General features: G+C 40.5%; 1 protein-coding gene across 1 annotated transcript in view; it reads left to right on the top strand.

Moving 5' to 3' along the window:
- Positions 1–18,189, top strand: part of LOC114815562 — a 97,593-nt gene that overhangs the window by 42,549 nt on the left and 36,855 nt on the right. Inside the window, exon 13 of the mRNA XM_029076849.2 lies at positions 3,012–3,111. Within this exon, the coding sequence (XP_028932682.1) occupies positions 3,012–3,111 (100 nt within the window). The remainder of the gene's footprint in view (positions 1–3,011; positions 3,112–18,189) is intronic.

Below are 18,189 nucleotides of genomic sequence, written 5' to 3'. Positions count from 1 at the left end.
GAACAGAAGAGGGCCAAGAACTGACCCTTGAGGAACTCCAACAGTTAAAGGATGGGAGGGGGAGGAGGCTCCAGCGTAGGAGACCGAGAATGATCGGCCAGAGAGGTAAGAGGAGAACCAGGAGAGGACAGAGTCCGTGAAGCCAAGGTGAGATAAGGTATGGAGGAGGAGGGGATGGTCGACAGTGTCAAAGGCAGCAGAGAGGTCAAGGAGGATCAGAATGGAGTAGGAGCCATTGGATTTGGCAAGAAGGAGGTCATGGGTGACCTTAGAGAGAGCAGTCTCGGTAGAGTGGAGGGGACAGAAGCCAGATTGGAGGGGGTCTAGGAGAGAATGGGAGTTAAGGAATTCTAGGCATCGATTGTAGACGACTCGTTCTAGGATTTTGGAAAGGAAGGGTAGTAGGGAGGTAGGACGATAACTGGAGGGGGAAGTGGGGTCAAGAGCGGGTTTTTTTAGGATGGGGTAGACGTGGGCATGTTTGAAGGCAGAGGGGAAGGAGCCCTTGGAGATTGAGTGGTTAAAAATAGAAGTTAAGGAAGGGAGGAGGGCAGGGGCGATGGTTTTAAGAAGGTGAGAGGGAATGGGGTCCGAGGCGCAGGTGGAGGGGGTGGCACTTGCGAGGAGGGAGGAGATCTCCTCTGAGGATACTGCAGGGAAGGATGGGAAAGTAGGGGAGGGGGTTGGTGGGGGGGGAGGGGAGAGGCGGAGGGGTGACTTTGGGGAGCTCAGACCTGATTGTGTTGATTTTCGTGAGGAAATAGGTGGCCAGATCATTGGGGGTGAGAGATGGGGGAGGGGGAGGAACAGGGGGCCTAAGGAGAGAGTTAAAGGTCCGGAACAATCGGCGGGGGTGACGGGCATGGGTGTCGATGAGGGAGAATTCTTTGTTCTCCTTTTGATGCAGATTGGATTTAGTTGCTAGTGGGGAATAAATAGCATGCAAATATATTAATATGTTAATTTCAGCTCTTCCACACAAGATATTTCAAGGAGAGATTTCTTAGAATGATAAATGTAAAATTCATTTCCATTAAATTAACTTGACCATCTGCAGTGCCATAATTTTAAAATAGTGTTGTGGTCTCACACCCTCTGGAAGAGAAAAAATAAGTTTATTTGACAGTCTGCCTTTATCTTAGCCACACCTAATGAATGCCCAAGGAAAATTAGCACAAGTGATTAGTGTACTGGAACTTGGTGTCAGTAAAACACATAATTTAATTGCAGCTGGTGAAATTCATATTCCCAGAAAGATAAAGAAAAAAAATCTTAAAACCAGATATGCGTAAGTAAAAGGGGAAATTAACAATCATTAAAATGACAAGTAAAACTACCACCGAAGAAAAGGCAGATTTTTGACTCAAATAGCCAAATTGCTTATCCAGACCAAATAGATAATTGTGTAAACTCGTACTTATTTTCTTTGAGTACATCTTGCTTGGAATCATTAATTTATTAAATCGTGATTACTGGATAAGAATAGAGCTTTGAATGAAGGGTGTAGTTGCAACGTGGGACAACCTGATCACCTTGTTTCCCCCCCAGTGCTTAGAACAGTGCTTTGCACATAGTAAGCACTTAACAAATAACGTTATTATTATTATCAGTACCAATATGTAGAACATATGCTGCGACCATGCATCATGGCTCAGTGGAAAGATCCCGGGCTTGGAAGCAGCGTGGCTCAGTGGAAAGAGCACGGGCTTTGGAGTCAGGGCTCATGAGTTCGAATCCCAGCTCTGCCACTTGTCGGCTGTGTGACTGTGGGCAAGTCACTTAACTTCTCTGTGCCTCAGTTCCCTCATCTGTAAAATGGGGATGAAGACTGTGAGCCCCACGTGGGACAGCCTGATTCCCCTATGTCTACCCCAGCGCTTAGAACAGTGCTCGGCACATAGTAAGCGCTTAACAAATACCAACATTATTATTATTAGGTCATGGGTTTGAATCCCAGCTCTGACACTTGTCAGCTGTGTGACTGTGGGCAAGTCACTGAACTTCTTGCTACCTCAGTTACCTCATCTGTAAAATGGGGATTAAGACTGTGAGCTTCACATGGGACAACCTGATTACCCTGTATCTACCCCAGTGCTTAGAACAGTGCTTTGCACATAGTAAGCGCTTAACAAATACCAACATTAATTAATTAATCAATTACCGCGAAAATAAATTTTGGCCCGCTGGCTTTTATTCATACTGAAAGTTGTGGAGAGGGAAGGGAATCATATAGGCATTGTAGTTGGTGTCAGTGAAAATTTTGTGTATCAATGCAATTTTTGGACTTTGTGACTTTTGAAAATTCCAGGTGTATGTTTTAGGCTTAAGGTAATCTCCAAAATGGTGATAATCCAGAGGCTCAAACATTCCCATTAAGTGAACGAAATGAGGAAACATTTTTGATTTTACAGGAACAAGCAACTTCAAAATTTTCACTGGAAATGAGAACAGTAACAAAGATTGTTTTAGGAGAAAGCAACAGATTTCAGTGGACTCTAGTGAAAAGGCTAAATAGAGGATACTTCCCTAAACTTTCTTCTCAGTCTGGCAAACTTTAAATCCCCACTATCAGGTGAAGCTTGTATAATAATAATGATGATGGTATTTGTTAAGCACTTACTATGTGCCAAGCTCTGTTCTAAGCATTGAAAAATAAAATGATAGAAACTTACATGCTGATTAGGGACAGATTCTGAAGAGTGATCGTGGCAGTCAGAATTAATGCAAAAAGACATTTATACAAAAGATAACTAATCAAAAACAATGTGAATTGGCAAAAGGAGATTAAGCCATGTTGCATTTTATTAGAACATAATGCATTAATATATTCGGAACTAAATAGGAATGTTTGGGATTTTATGGTAGCTTTGTTTTAACAACTCTAATATGTATTGCCTACGTAACCACAAATGTTTACATGTTATGGTGAACATTTTCTTTCAGTGGGATTCAGCCTGCAAATTAATTTATTCTGGCAATATTTTACTAGTAATTTTTATATTGGTGAATAGGGACCCCGAGAAGCTGTTCTCTGGCTTGCAGTTCATCACAAACAGAAAAAGGCAGTGGAAATTTTTTCCCGAGAGATTGCGGCAGCGGGGACAGGAATGGGTAAATATATATTTTGTTTGGTTTTTTTTTCCCGAGGAAATTTTCTTGCACTTCATCTTCATTATTTTCATTAAAAATAATTTACTTAAATCCTCAATATTATAGGCATGATACTGTCCTGGGGGCATTATAAAGTACAAGACAAATATCTGTGGCCCTACCCTCAAGGTTCTTGTATGTTTAGTCATATCATATGTTGATTTCTTCAGAATTCTCATAGCTAGTGTTTTACACCATGATACTTACACCAAGTATAGCAAATTTAAAAATCAAGAAGTTGAAAATGGCTAGACAGGAAAAAGCAGAATAAATAAATTCCCGGGAGAATATGGCAGATAGCTGAGTCCTCAATCCTAGTATTCATAGAGTCCTTATTTAATTGATTTTACAAAATAATCCCCATGATCCAGAAACCTCAATGCATGTTTAAAAATTAAAAACTTGTTCCTTATCTTTTCCCTTCCAACTTTTTAGTGTTGGCATTGCTTTCATCTACACATTTTTATTTCTCCCAGTTCATAATTTTTCTCTCCTTTTTTGGTGTTCCCTCTTGCTCCTCTGATCAGATTCTTTGGGTCTTTTTTCCTTGAGTTTACTGTTTAAGTCAAATATTCTTTCTTTTCTACTGAGATGTCTGTATCCATTTGTTTGTGTCATTAAAAGAAACCCCTCTAAAGTTTGTTGGGGTGTTTTAAGGTTGGGTTTTTATATCCCACATCCCTGGGCTGGAACAGAGTTCCTCAACTGGGTCCCCCTTTCACTGGCACCACATAGAGCTGAAGTAGAAGGAATTTACTTTTTCCCAATCCTAAATAGAACTTTTGTTTCTTTTTCCCAGGCTCCAGCATGAGACTGGGGAAACAGAATCACTGGGTGAATGTAGAAGGAATCTCAGGCCTTTATGAGGCTGAGAATAATAATATTATTAATAAATAATAATAATAATAATAATAATGGGGTATAAAGCACTTACTATACGCCAAGCACCGCTGAGTAGGACAGAAGAACAGGTATTGAATCCCCATTGTTCAGATGAGGGAACTGAGGCACAGAGAAATTATGTGACTTGCCCAAGGTCTCATAACAAGTAATTGGCAGAGTTGGAATTAGAACCCAGGTCCTCTGACTCTCAGACCCTTGTTCTTTCCACTAGACCACAGTGCTTTTCAACTTCCAGGCATATGTGGAGATCCCTCTTTCAAGAAATTTTGGAACATTTTCTGTTAAAAAAAGCATCTCTTTTAAAAGCATAAATGTTTCCTTAATGCATTAACAGCAAGCATTGATGCATTAACATTGTTGAAATCCCGAAAAGGTGGATTTGAAGCCATATCCTCCAAGAAAGAAAAATGGGGCCTGTGAAATAAGACAGGCAGTGAGTAAGTGAGGCAGGCTTTTCATAGAAAATGTTTTGTCTCATGTTCTCTGAAGCATTAGCAGTAACATATCTGTCAACCTTAGCTGCCATCAGAATCCATCTGGAAAGCAATGTTTCCTAAGAAATTCATCAGGTCAGATACCTGAAAAACCTTGGTATGGTAGATGATAAACCTTGTTTAATAATAATAATGTTGGTATTTGTTAAGCGCTTACTATGTGCAGAGCACTGTTCTAAGCGCTGGGGTAGACACAGGGGAATCAGGTTGTCCCACGTGGGGCTCACAGTCTTCATCCCCATTTTACAGTTGAGGGGACTGAGGCACAGAGAAGTCAAGTGACTTGCCCACAGTCACACAGCTGACAAGTGGCAGAGCTGGGATTCAAACTCATGACCTCTGACTCCAAAGCCCATGCTCTTTCCACTGAGCCACGCTGCTTCTCGTGTGTTTAAACACACTGTCTGCCAAGGAGATACATTTTATTCAACTTACAGCTGCAGTATATTTACCCTTGGCTACATCTTGTTTCTTTATATAGCCAGGCTCACTCTTAGGCACTCCTTATAATGACAATGTCTAAGAAAGATACATCGTTCTCCAAAAATCATTATTGGAGTGTAGGAGTTAATGGATCTCACTTTACCTTTGTTTTTACTGAATCACCACCATTTTTCTTATTGTTTGGAGTCCATAAAATGCAAAATTGAAATTTAGAACATTAGGCAGATCAAATACTCCTTTTCCCTAAGAAATGTGTTCTTGTTGATGGGGTGTGGAGAACTTTCATTTTGGGGCTGCAAATCATACTTTTCAAAATAGTCGCTGTTATTTGAAATGGGTAAGGTGAAATTCTTCACTTTGGTTTTTGTCCTGTGTTACTTAGACAACCAACTCCTGATTTCCATTCACCTTGGGAAACGACCATTCATCTTGAAGAATTAATGCAGGTTCAGGCATACTCTATTAAGTACTAAAGCATGTTTTGTCAACACAGATATTTGGAAGGATTCAGTGGTTTCAAAAGATTAATCATTTCTGTTCTACATTAGGGTGTTAATTTTTTAAGTGGTTCAGAAGTATGATAATCTGAAACATCTGCTTATTAAATGGAGACACTAAATTTCAAGAAATCCTGGCAGCAATCTATAACTTTCAAAAATGCCACACTATTGTGTTTATGAAATCCTGTTGAGCAATCTGTTTGGAAGGTTTTGCATAAATAGTGCTGGGTGCATAAAGTCAGTGTCTCAAGAAAGAACCACTAGACATGGAAGAGACCATTGAATTCCCTTTCCTTCTAATAGGACCTATCTTAAAACATCAAAGACCAATGAAAATTTCTACCTTTTAAACAACTTCTGGAGGTGATTCCATTTATCTAATATATGTACACATATATATATGTAAGATATTCATATAACATATGTGAGTATGTGTGTGTGTGCATCTTTAGCTTCATAAATGCCAAATTTACATTTTGAATGTAATGGTGAACACCGAGCCAAAATTCCAAGGATAGGGCTCTAAGGAGCAGGTCTTGCATTGGGCAGAAGTTCCTTCTCTGGGGACCAAGACTAGTAAACTAAGCCTTCACCCTCACCCAATTGCAAGAGATCAATTAGGTGGCCCAGCTATGCCTGTGCACCCCACCTAAAAAGTTGTAGGGAAGAACTCATGACTTTGCCATTGCTCATAATTCCAAAGGGGCCATTGACCCCCTCCATGTGTCCCAAAGTGAGTCTCCCTTGATCAATACACTTAAAGAGCATAATTAATTCATTTCCAGCCTTATTTTGTCCATCTCGAATAATCTTTAAGGTCTCATATTCCCATCTTTTCCTCTACTTGGGGCTTTAGATCTACTTTCTAATTTTAGTTATTGAGTCTAGAATTGGTCACAGTACCCTAGTGGTGCACTGACCAGTACTGAGTATCAAGGGATTATCTGAACTTTCCTATGTGCTATGCTACAATTTACTCATGTCATTATGGTACTGACTTTTTAAGTCTAGAACTATACACACAGTTCTCCTTTGACAAGAGGTTGGACCCAGGCCCTGTTACACATGGAGTTCACAATCTCAAAAGGAAGGAGAACAGGTATTTAGAAACCATATTACAGGTGAGGAAACTGAAGCACAGAGAAGTTCCTAGCAGATAAATGATGGAACCAGGATTAGAGCCCAGGTCCCTTGAGTCCCCATCCCCTATATTTTCCAAGGCTGACCCTCTACTTGTCAGTCCAATGTCCTTCTCTTTGTCCCTTCCCATATCGTGATTTTTAGCTGCCAACCTCTATTTGCAGTCAGTCCTCCCAAAAATGTAGATTTTCATAAAAACCAAACGAGTTAAAGGCTGAATTTATTTTAGGCACACCACCTACCCTGCCATTTTCTAGCCCCTGTGGATATGAGTTTATTTCTTAAATGGATAATTATTCAAGGATTCATTAGGTACAGGAAGTCTTTGAATATATGACACAGTTGGTTCCTGAGAACTAGCCCTTATATCAAAGGAGAAATTGTGGCATAATGGAAAGAAAACAGGCCTGGGAGTCAGAGAACCTGGGTTCTAATCTCAGATTTACCAGTTGCTTGCTGTGTGATCCTGGGCAAGTCACTTACCTTTTCTGTGCCTCAGTTTCCTCAACTGTTCTCTCTCCTACTTAAACTGTGAGCCCCATGCGGGACAGGAAGTGTGTCCAACCTACTGAATTTGTACCTATCCCAGTGCTTAGAATAGTATTTGACACATAGTAAGCAGTTAGCAAATACCATAAAAAAATTAAATTGGAACCAAATTTCTGGTAAAGAACAACACTATACTTAGGGGAATGGTTCCCGAACCAAGGTTGGACACCCTATTTATACCCAAATTATCCAGAATTATGTGTTCAATCAATCATGGATGAGTAATATATCTAATTATTCATTCAATAGTATTTATTGAGCACTTACTATGTGCAGAGCACTGTACTAAGCACTTGGAATGTACAATTAGGCAACAGAGAGACAGTCCCTGCCCAATGACAGGCTTACAGTCTAATCAGGGAGACAGACGGACAAAAACAAGACAACGTAGTCACGATAAATAGAATAAAGGGGATGTACACCTCATTAACAAAATAAATAGGGTAATAAAAATATATACAAATGAGCACAGTGATGAGGGGAGGGGAAGGGAGATGGGGAGGAGGGGAGGTGAAGGGGGGAAGGAGGAGGGAGCAGAGGGCGGAGGGGGAGCAGAGGGAAAAGGGAAGCTCAATCTGGGAAGGCCTCTTGGAAGAGGTGAGCTCTCAGTAGGGCTTTGAAGAGGGGAAGAGAGTTAGTTTGGCGGAGGTGAGGAGAGAGGGAATTCAATTAATGTGTTTCTGTTGAGTCAGAGGGTTCCATGTTAGAGTAGCCAACTTTGGTTTCACCAGAAGTAAAATGGGCCCTCCTTGTAACTCCACCTGGTGATCAAAGTAATCCCCCTCACCCTGATCTTTCCTGCTTCTCTTCCTCCCACCTCTCTAAACTTTCCCTCCATTCCCTCTCCCAGCCCTATCATAGCTTTTCAAAATGTTTCTTCATTTTCCCACAGCCTCTGCCACCTCTAAAGCTAGTGCCATATAGGAGGCCAGTGTCAAGTCCAAACCAGTGTTATAAAACAGAAACCCTGTGTAAATGAAGAAATGTGTTTAAGTGCAGTGTGTTGCAACTCAAAGCATATCAAGATGAAGTCTGCCTGAACAAAATTTTATTTTACAAGTATTCATTGTAACTAATAAGGCAGCTTTTATGATTGAATTTTCAATGCATACAGAACTTTGAAGTATACAGTACATTAAATAATTGCCCTCTACATTCACACAGGAAATTTTCTTGTAGCATTTTCCAGTGTCCTGCAGATACAGTTAATGTTATGTTTGTTGATTTAAAGTTTTGTTTACAGAGAAAAGGTCAATGAGTGGTCACTGGCTAATCAGAAACAATTCTGTGTTCTACCATTCAAAATTTAATAGATAACTCAGTCATATTTATGTTCTAACTTTGTCAATGCAATTCTCCCAAATAATACCACAGCATTTCAAAATCCACTTTCCTTCCATATGTGAAGAAAAGCATTCATCAGCTGCATTTTATTTATTTGCAAACTTCAGATTTACAGAAATGAGTGAGAGTCCTGATTCATTCAAATATGGATATAGCCATTTGTCTGAGTAATATAGAGTGTAGTGTGGCTGCAAGATGAATTTATACCAGAACTTTAAAATTATCTAGTGGGCCTAAAGGGAGTCAGAGAATTAAAGAAAACTCTAACAGGGCTGAAAATAAATAGGAGGATACCTGCCTTTTCCATTCCTTTTTATTTTCTTTTCAAGGGAATATGAGTTTGTGGGGAGATTGTGAGTTTATTCATGCAGCATAATTTTAATCTTCTGTTTTAGGATTATATTACTTGTTGTTGGTGTTCAGAGATGATGTCATTGACAGTGAAATTTGCCAAGAGGGGCTTGTGGGCCAAAAAGGAACTGCTGTACTAACCACACCGTTCACACCCAAAGATGATGGTTTGGGGCTCCTGCTGCTGTTTCAGTTTTTGCTTCTTAGTTTCACAACCCAGTAGTTTCACTCAAATAGACCTTTTCCTTCTGGATGACAGCACTCTAGGCTGGTATGCCTGCTGTAGATGGCTCTGGGGCTTCAATGTCTAAGGCTGGGCACTTTGTTACATTTTTAAATAATTTCCTCAGTTCCACTTGTGTTTGGTTGCCATTTCAATTCATTATTCAGCAGTAGTTTGTTAGTCCTGCAGACAGCCACTCTCATCACTTGCTCAAATCCACAAAGCTGGGTTGAGGTGAGCATAACCGGTGTTACGTTCCAGTAGAGCCAATTCAGGACAAGGGTGTTCTGACTTAGCTTTACCCACGGAATGAACCACAGAATTCAGTATCACAGGAAAAAAAGCATTTATTAACATGTAGAAAAAAATTAATCGTAAAGGATCCTACTTCTGTTTAGCCCTCAACCTCTCTGACACTATTTAAACCCTCCACCCAGGGCATTGAGAATTTCCTACCATGGGATGAACAGGCCGTTCAGTGTTCAGGTTCTTAAGGGACCAGACAGGCCCAGGCTTCCACCAGCCAAAAGGTCTGCTGCCAGGGCTGTCTCTGCCTTCCCTTTGGAGGACAGCGAGCTGCCAAGTAAGAGCTGAGACTAGTGCGGGCATCCCCATCTGAAGGTTCCTTCTGCCTAGGCTGTCTCAGTTGTCACAGAGAGCAGCAGTGACAGGCATGTCCCCTGTCCTCTCACCCTCCCCTTTATACTATGCTTGTTGACTGGTACATCAAGCTTCTTCAGGGTAATGGCCCTAATCTACTAATTACAGTTCTATTGTCTTCTGCTCTTAGAAGACATTTCAACCAGACCCCTGCCGATGTGTCAACATTTAGATCTCCCCTTGGAGCCTATCTGTCTGGCTCACCTGCTGTCACAGGAAGCGATATGCCCAAGGGCATTAAATTTAACATGCTGTTTATGGGAGGTGCAAACTGCACAGTTCACTGGGTGATACCAGTGGAACCGATCAATGGAATGGAGGTAGCTTTAGTGATGAGTTTGGGTCTCAGAACTATAGAGAAGGTGTGATGCACTAGACCCGTGGAGATGTTCAGTGGTACGTGAAGCTTGAAGCTGCTGCCTCTTTGGAATAAATCTATCAAAAGATATACCGACTGGCCTTCTGGATTCAGTTTTCCACTTCCTTTTCTTTCGTTGCATCTTTGGATTGTATGATCCCCAGGTAACAGAAGTGTATGGTGGCACATTCAGTTCCACTTCAACAGTGAATCTGTGAATAAGGTTTCCTTGGTGCTGGCTGATGTATTGTCTTGGTTTTCTTCAGGTAGCATCAGCCTATAGTTCTGGTTTGACTGGTGAGTTGTTTAACTGTCACCTACACGTTGTCTTGGGTATGTAGTCGTGGAGATAGTCATCTAAATATAGGACTTGCTAAATAAATACCATTATTATTATTATAACTGTCCCTGGAACATCTTGAATGCTTATAGATTGTTGAGATGAAAACTTTTCCTGTAAGATTTGAAATATATTTTAATACGAGCATTCTAGGTCCTTTTACATCCTTCAGCATCACAGTATAGTATAAAAGCAAAGACAGGAACTACTGTGTAGATGTACTCTGCCATCGTTGCAGTATGGAACAGTTCAAACCGAAGACCCCTCAATTTTTATATGATTAGTTACCTGGGCAGTTATCTGAATCTTGATGACCTCGAGGGGAGTTAACTTTATTAAGTAATTGCCAGAACCTAGATCAGCTGATAATGTTGAAGGATCTGGACTATGAAGGTGATATAGAAGTTTTGGTGCTCCACTTCTTTATCAGATAAGCTATGTAGATGTCAGCCATGCTACATACTGTGGTTTATAGCTACACTGTTGCTCCAGGTTCATTTGGTCAATTTTGCTCTTCAGCAACTAGTACAAAAAGTAACGAAAGTCTCTGGCTGGGATCTTTCTGGTGGTGAAGGGTGATGAGATGCCACAATCATTACTGGAAACTGATCTTATCCCTTTCTTCTTGAATATGATGTTGGCATCATCTTTAAGATTTTGTGTTGGCATCTCCTTGTTGCTTCAAATCTTGAATAAATAAATGTATTTGGAAGAAAGTCTTGGGTCTCTAGACTAATAAAGTCATCTGTAGACTCTAGGTTCATTGGCAGGAACATGTCTGCCAACTCTGTTGTATTCTCCCAAGTGCTTATTGCGATGCTCTGCACAGAGTAAGTGCTCAGTAAATGCCATTGACAATGATTATGATTGGGTAAATACTTAAGCATTGTATCCTTCTTCGAATATTCCTACAGATTCATCATTGGGCTGAGCTTTTCTGACACTTCCTCAGTAGTTTAAAGAAGGGTCATATCTTTAATGTTCTCTTGAATACCCCTACTATAATAGAAGATGAAATAATATCGATAATGTTGGGATCGCATTCTTTCAAATCCTTACATTTTGGAAAACTTTTAGTACTGTCTACCTGGTGCAGCACACATGTGCATGCATGCAAATTATTTCTTCCAGTAATGGGGCACTAGGTTTTTTTCTATAGTATTTATTTGTTAAGAGCTTTCTATGTGCCAGGCACTGTTCTAAGCGCCAGGGTAGATACAAGATAATCAGGTTGGACACAGTCCCTGTTCCACATTGGGGCACATAATCTTAATCACTCTTTTACAGATGAGGTAGCTGAGGCACAGAGAAGTGAAGTGACTTGCCCAAGATCACAAAGCAGACAAGTGTCAAAGTGGGATTAGAACCCAGGTCCTTCTAACACCCAGGCCTGTGCTCTGTCCACCAGGCCATGCTGCTCCTAGTCGCAATAACAGAATTAAGTATCTATTATGTGCAAAGCACTGTATTAAGCACTGGGTACTAAATGTGTATATCGTCAAGTAATCAGTAAGTATCTATTGATCCATCATCCGTCAGTCAGTTCATTGAGCATTGCCTATGTGCAGAGAGAGCACTGTACTACTACTCCTAGTAATAATGATGTTGGTATTTTTTAAGCACTTACTATGTGCAGAGCACTGTTCTAAGTGCTGGGGTAGATACAGGGCAATCAGGTTGTCCCACGTGAGACTCACAGTTGATCCCCATTTTACAGATGAGGGAACTGAGGCACAGAGAAGTTAAGTGACTTGCCCACAGTCACACAGCTGACAAGTGGCAGAGCCGGAATTTGAACCCATGAACTCTGACTCCCAAGCCTGGGCTCTTTCCACTGAGCAACACTACTAAGCATTTGGAAGAGTGCAACAGATGTAGGAGACATAATCCCTGGCCACAATGAGTTTTCAGATTATTTACAGATAGAAGAAGAAATGTTTAAATAAGAGTGCATAAATTGATATATGCAGAAGTGCAAGAATAGGTTCTGGATGCAAAAGTGCTGAAGTTATAGGTGGGAGGGTGTAACCTGGGGAGGAGGAGAAGAATTGGGGAAGGCCTCTAGGAGGAGGTGGTATCTCAGAAGGGCTTTGAAGATAGGGAGACCTGATTTAGAGAGGGATTTAAAGGAGGAAGGAATTCCAGACAGGAGAAAGGGAATCTGCCAGGGGTTGAAGGTCAAAGAGAAGTGAGACACAGTGAGAGGATCAACTTATAAGGAACACAGTGGATTCTGGGGTATAGTAGGAGAAGAGGGCGGAATAGGTAGATAGGAATAGCTAATGTAGTGTCTTAAAGGAGTTTGATGTTGAAAGGTTTATGCAGGGAGGAAAGACGTGTGCAGAACGACGTTACCAACTGGAGAGAAACATTTTTACAAAAAGTATGAATAAAAGTTGCTGAGTTTGAAACATTTTCAGTGACAGATCAAAAGTAGTGAATAAAATGTGTTTTTAAGGGAAAAATGTGACTTGATAGGACAGTTCTGGATGTTAGAGGGAATGTTCCTAAAACCTTTAGGACAGATATTGTTCCAAACACTGTTACCACTGTCAGAGATAGAGATAGATAGATAGGCTGGTGGGAACATTTGTCTGTCCTAGTAAAAACATTTATTTCATATTTATTTCAATTAATGGTATTTATTCAGTAGTATTCATTGAGCACCTGTTGTGTGCAAAGCAATGTAACAAAGCATTTGGGAGAATATAACACAACAGAGTTGGTAGACATGTTCACTACCCCACAAAGACTGTACAGTATAGAGGAGAGACACACATCAATATGAACAGGTTTATTACATATATGCACTTAAGTGCTTTGGGGCTGAAAGTGAGGTGAATACCAAATGCTTAAAGGGTACAGATTCACTTGCGTAGGTGATGTAGAAGGGACAGGGAGTAGAGGAAAGAGTGCTTAATCAGGGAAGGCTTGGAGGAGATTTGATTTTAATCAGGCTTTGAAGGTGGGGAGGGTAGTGATTGGAAGGGGTCAGAAAAGTACAATATGATACAATACTTGGGAAAATACAATAGAGATGGTAGGCACAACTCCTGCCCCATCCCGGAGCTTGCAATCTGTTTTCTGACCAGAAAATCAATCAGAGATAAGGGAAGCAACAAACTATAAGCACATATACATAAGTGCTGTGTAGGTGGGGTGAGTATCAAAGTGCTTAGGGGTATTCAGGTGAATAGGCGTAAGTGCTTAAGTGAGAATAGAATGAAGAGATGAGAGGTTAGTCAGAGAAGACTTCCTGGAGGAGGTGAAACTTTCATAGGGCTTTGAAAATGAGGTCAAGGGTGGTCTGCCAAATATGAAGATATGAAGAGAGAGGGCGTTCCATTCAGGAGGGATGGTGCGAGCAAGAGATCGCTGGTGAGAGAGACAAGATCGAGACAAACTAAGTAAGATTGGTGTTAGAGGAGTAAATTGTGTGGGTTGGGCTGTAGTGGGAGAGATCTGGGGATAGGTAAGAGGCGGGAGAGCTGATCGAATGCCTTAAAGCTGATGGTGAGAGGGTTCTGCTTGACGCAGAGATGGATGGTCAACCAGTAGAATTTTTTGAGGAATGGGGAGATGTGTGCAAGGCAATTTTTCTTTCCTCAGATTTTTCTATTCACTTACATGCCACATAAAATTTTCTAATGGCTAAATCATAGTCCATTAAACATCTGTAAATCTGAGAATTTGTTTGGAAACAGTGCATTCTAAACAGAGTGCTAACTAACTTGATACAAATCCCTTTCACACTTTGCATGAAATGAAACTAAGAAAGTGGAGGACAAATATAGTGAAATCGTACCTGTTTACCATAGCAATTATGGAATGCTATTGTACCTTAAATTGTGGCTAATTACATTTCAAAGAATATAATTTAAAAGCATGAAAGCTGTAACTACACTATTCCAAATGTAGCCCCTGCCTTAGCTTAGTTATATAATCTATGATAGTGAAAGAGTGGAAGAGTAAATTTAACTTCCCAATTGTTAAAGAATCAGTCTAATTCAACCTGAGTTTTCCCCCTGGTTTTTTCCCAGCCTGTACTTTTCAAGAAGGTACCCAAATTCCCCAAAGTGCTGCCTGCTACTTCAGTGCTAATTACTTCACTATTGTGGCAGTTGAACCCTTTGATGTATCTGCAAGGATTATAAACCACCATTTGTTACTTTTAGAATGACTATCCCTTCATTTTCCCCCTCATTCAAACCTCTTAGCTTTCTCTGTACCCAAAGGTGTGTGATGTAAGAAGCTGATGATGACGATCCAGGATCCAAGATCCATGATGCTAAAGATGATCCTGAACTGTCAATCAAGCAGTCATATTTAATGAGCACTTACTGTGTGCAGAGCACTGTACTAACCACCTGGGAGAGCACAATATGACAGAGTTGTTAGAAACACTCATTGCCCACAAAGAGATTGCAGTCTGGAGAATCCACTTTTGGGAAATTAGTTTTCCCCAGAAGTATGAGTTAATTTAGAATAAAGTGTATATTTTCTATTTCAGGATAAATCCATTTATGTGAAGGAAGAGAATGAGGCTTTTATTCTTAGAAAATTTCTGTCTGTGAAAGAAGTAACTGAAATGAGCACTCTCCTTTTTCCATTACTTCAGCAAATAAAATATCTTCATGGTGGTATTTTTTAATTGCCTGTGTTGTGAGCAGAATAGGTTTTATGTTTAAGGTTTATATTCCCTGGAAGATAATTACATATCTCAGCCCATTTTCAACTACTCAATTTTTGGTCTTCCTTTAAAGCAATATGTACTACACTTAATCCATTGCTAAAATGTATCCTCTGCCTCAACTAAGGTTTCTACCGAAGCCTTGGAAAAGATAGGAAAAGGTGATTTAAAACAACTCCATGGCTTTTTCATTTTCAAATGTGTTATTTGTGTTTTCAGATTTTTAGTCAGCTTCATTAAATGGCATTTAAGGTCTGATTTTTATCCAGGCAAACATCTGTATGGTCATATCGTAGAGAAGCGGTGTGGCGCAGTGGAAAGAGCACGGGCTTTGGAGTCAGGGCTCATGAGTTCGAATCCCAGCTCTGCCACTTGTAAGCTGTCTGACTGTGGGCAAGTCACTTAACTTCTCTGTGCCTCAGTTCCCTCATCTGTAAAATGGGGATTAAGACTGTGAGCCCCACGTGGGACAACCTGATTCCCCTGTGTTTACCCCAGCGCTTAGAACAGTGCTCTGCACATAGTAAGCGCTTAACAAATACCAACATTTATTTTATATCATTACTCCATTTAATAAGATGTGTGGAATATCCATTCATTAAATCAGATTTAATGAGCAAAACTACTGTGTTCTTATGTTTTTCATGAAAATTATCATTGACGTCTTTAATGTTGGTTGGGTTATAGTGGGAGAGATCTGTGCCAGTTATATACTAAAAATACAGTTCCTGTGATGGAGCATTGTGAAACACAGGATAGATGGAGTCACACCAAGAATGGGGCAGATAAAGAATTAGTTGCAACTTTTGGCATTTTACCAAAGTCAAGTTGGGGTTGAAAGTATTTTAGCAAATGAAAAAACTTTTCTTTCCACCCTGTAATTTTGTTTTCTATTAAAAGGAAAGAGATGTTGTAGTGTGTAGTTGTACTGATTTTAATTAATTATGGAAATAAGGCAGCACACAGTGTCAGAAAAGATGGTCGGGGGAGAGAATTCTCTGTTGAAATTTCTGCCTATGGCTACTTGAATGTTATTAAAAACCCACACGTGTTAGGTCTGTCTAAGATAATTACCTTCCAAAAAAAAATAGCCTCCATTATGAAAAGTGGGTCTTTGAACATTCGTAATAATTCCTTCTAGTCTTTTTAAAAAATGGCCCTATAAAGGCCAAGTGCTGCTTTGCCAGACAATTTTGAATGTATGTTAGGTTTCCTGCTGTGTATAGACAGCATTCAATTCATATTTCTACATCTGCTTTTGAGATTCACATATCCAGGACAAATGTGAAAGCTGACATTGTTCTTTTATTAATTTGATGCACTGAAGAGTTTGGACACTAGGTGTGAAAGATGATTTGTCACAACCTTTAAGTAAGCATTGTCTTCCAAACTGAAGTAATTCTTTAAAAAGGAAAAAAAACAATCCCTCAATTTAAGTCTGTGTGGAGAAATTTGAGGAACCCTGTATGCATTTGAGTCTGCACCCCTTAAGCACTTTGACCTTACCTTGACCCCCACAGTATTTATGTACATATCCTTATACTCTATTTCTCCCGCTATCTGTAATTTATTTTACAGTCTGCCTTGCCCACTAGATTGTAAACCCTTGTGGGCTGGGATCAGGTTTACCAAGTCTTTTATACTCTACCAAGTGCTTAGCACAGTGTTCTTCACACAGTGAACCCTCAATACATACCACTGACCGATTGAATTCAAACCATTGAGTTCCCTTAATTAAAAAAAGTGTGAAACTCTACGTTGTTTTACTGTTTTAATTTTTAGTTTTAAACTGTGCTTTTGTAATTCTTTTTTCTAAACTATGTCTTAAGGCTGCTAGTAGAGAAGACCCTGGCCTGCTGGAGTTGGTTGAGGAGATTTGAAAGAGATGGGACTAGAGTTGGGGGAGAGAACAGAGAGAGGCCAGGAAATAAGGGAGACAGAGAAAGGAAAACGCAGAAGGAAAGAGAAAGGGGAAGAAATAGTTAAGGAAGGATAGGGATAGTTAGCCTTATTAAATGCACATCTCCTCCCAGAGCCTTCCCCGACTAAGCCCTCATTTCCCCTTTTCCCACTCCCTTCTGTGACACCTTTGCATTTGGATCTGCACCCTTTATCCACCCCTCCCTCAGCCCCATAGCAGTTACCTACATATCTGTAACTGATTTATTTATATTAATGTCTGTCTCCCCCTCTCGACTGTAAACTCAATATGGGCTAGGTGCGTGTCTACCAAGTGCTTAGTACAGTGCTCTACACACAGTAAGTGTTCAGTAAATGTGATTGAATGATTGATTGGAAGGTGTTCAGTAAATATGATTGGTGATTAGAAGGTGAACTTGACCTCCACACTTCCACCACTTGGGCCCTCTTCTGTCATCTATGGCCGCTCAGACCCAGCAGTTCTGTAAGGGCAGCAATGTTGTGGCTGTCAGCAAACCAAGCAGCAGCATCGGGCAGGTGAAAACAGGTGGAAGCTACAGGCACCCTTCACCCAAACTAGCTTTTACTCGCATAAATAGGATAGGAGTTGTGGCTCAATCTCAGGGCATGCTTCTAATGCCTTCTAGTTTCTCTCCATGGCCTTAGAAGGCCTGGTTTAGCAATGACAGTGGTGGCTCTTATTGTCCCCTAGCTTCTCTCTGTGGCCTTAGAAGGGCTGGTTTAGCAATGACAGTGGTGGCTGTTATTTTCATTGCTCAAGAAACTCTTCCTCCTCCTTTTCAGGGATGGCAATAATAGCTGCCACTGCAGCTGTCTCTACTTCTCCCCCTGCTAAAGGGAACTGTTCCACTACCCAGTCCTAAAGTAGGATCCTAATGGCTCTTGCCTCAAGACATTATGGATGCAGTATAGAATTCCTCAAAGCGTGGTAGTTTCTCCTAAAGTAGGGATCTCCTCATCTTAATCGGCTGTCAAGTGGCTTCTCCCTTATACGTTTCAATGGTTCTCTTAACTTTTCCTGCCCTCAGTTTCCACCTGGATGAGCCAGAGAGGAGTAGCCAGGTAAATATTGCAATGTACATCTTTTTTCTTCCTTTTTGAA

The sequence above is a fragment of the Ornithorhynchus anatinus genome, chromosome 12 (genome assembly GCF_004115215.2).
Source record: "Ornithorhynchus anatinus isolate Pmale09 chromosome 12, mOrnAna1.pri.v4, whole genome shotgun sequence".
Lineage (NCBI taxonomy): Eukaryota > Metazoa > Chordata > Mammalia > Monotremata > Ornithorhynchidae > Ornithorhynchus > Ornithorhynchus anatinus.
Note: the sequence above shows the minus strand (reverse complement) of the source record. Positions and strands in the feature narration are given on the sequence as shown.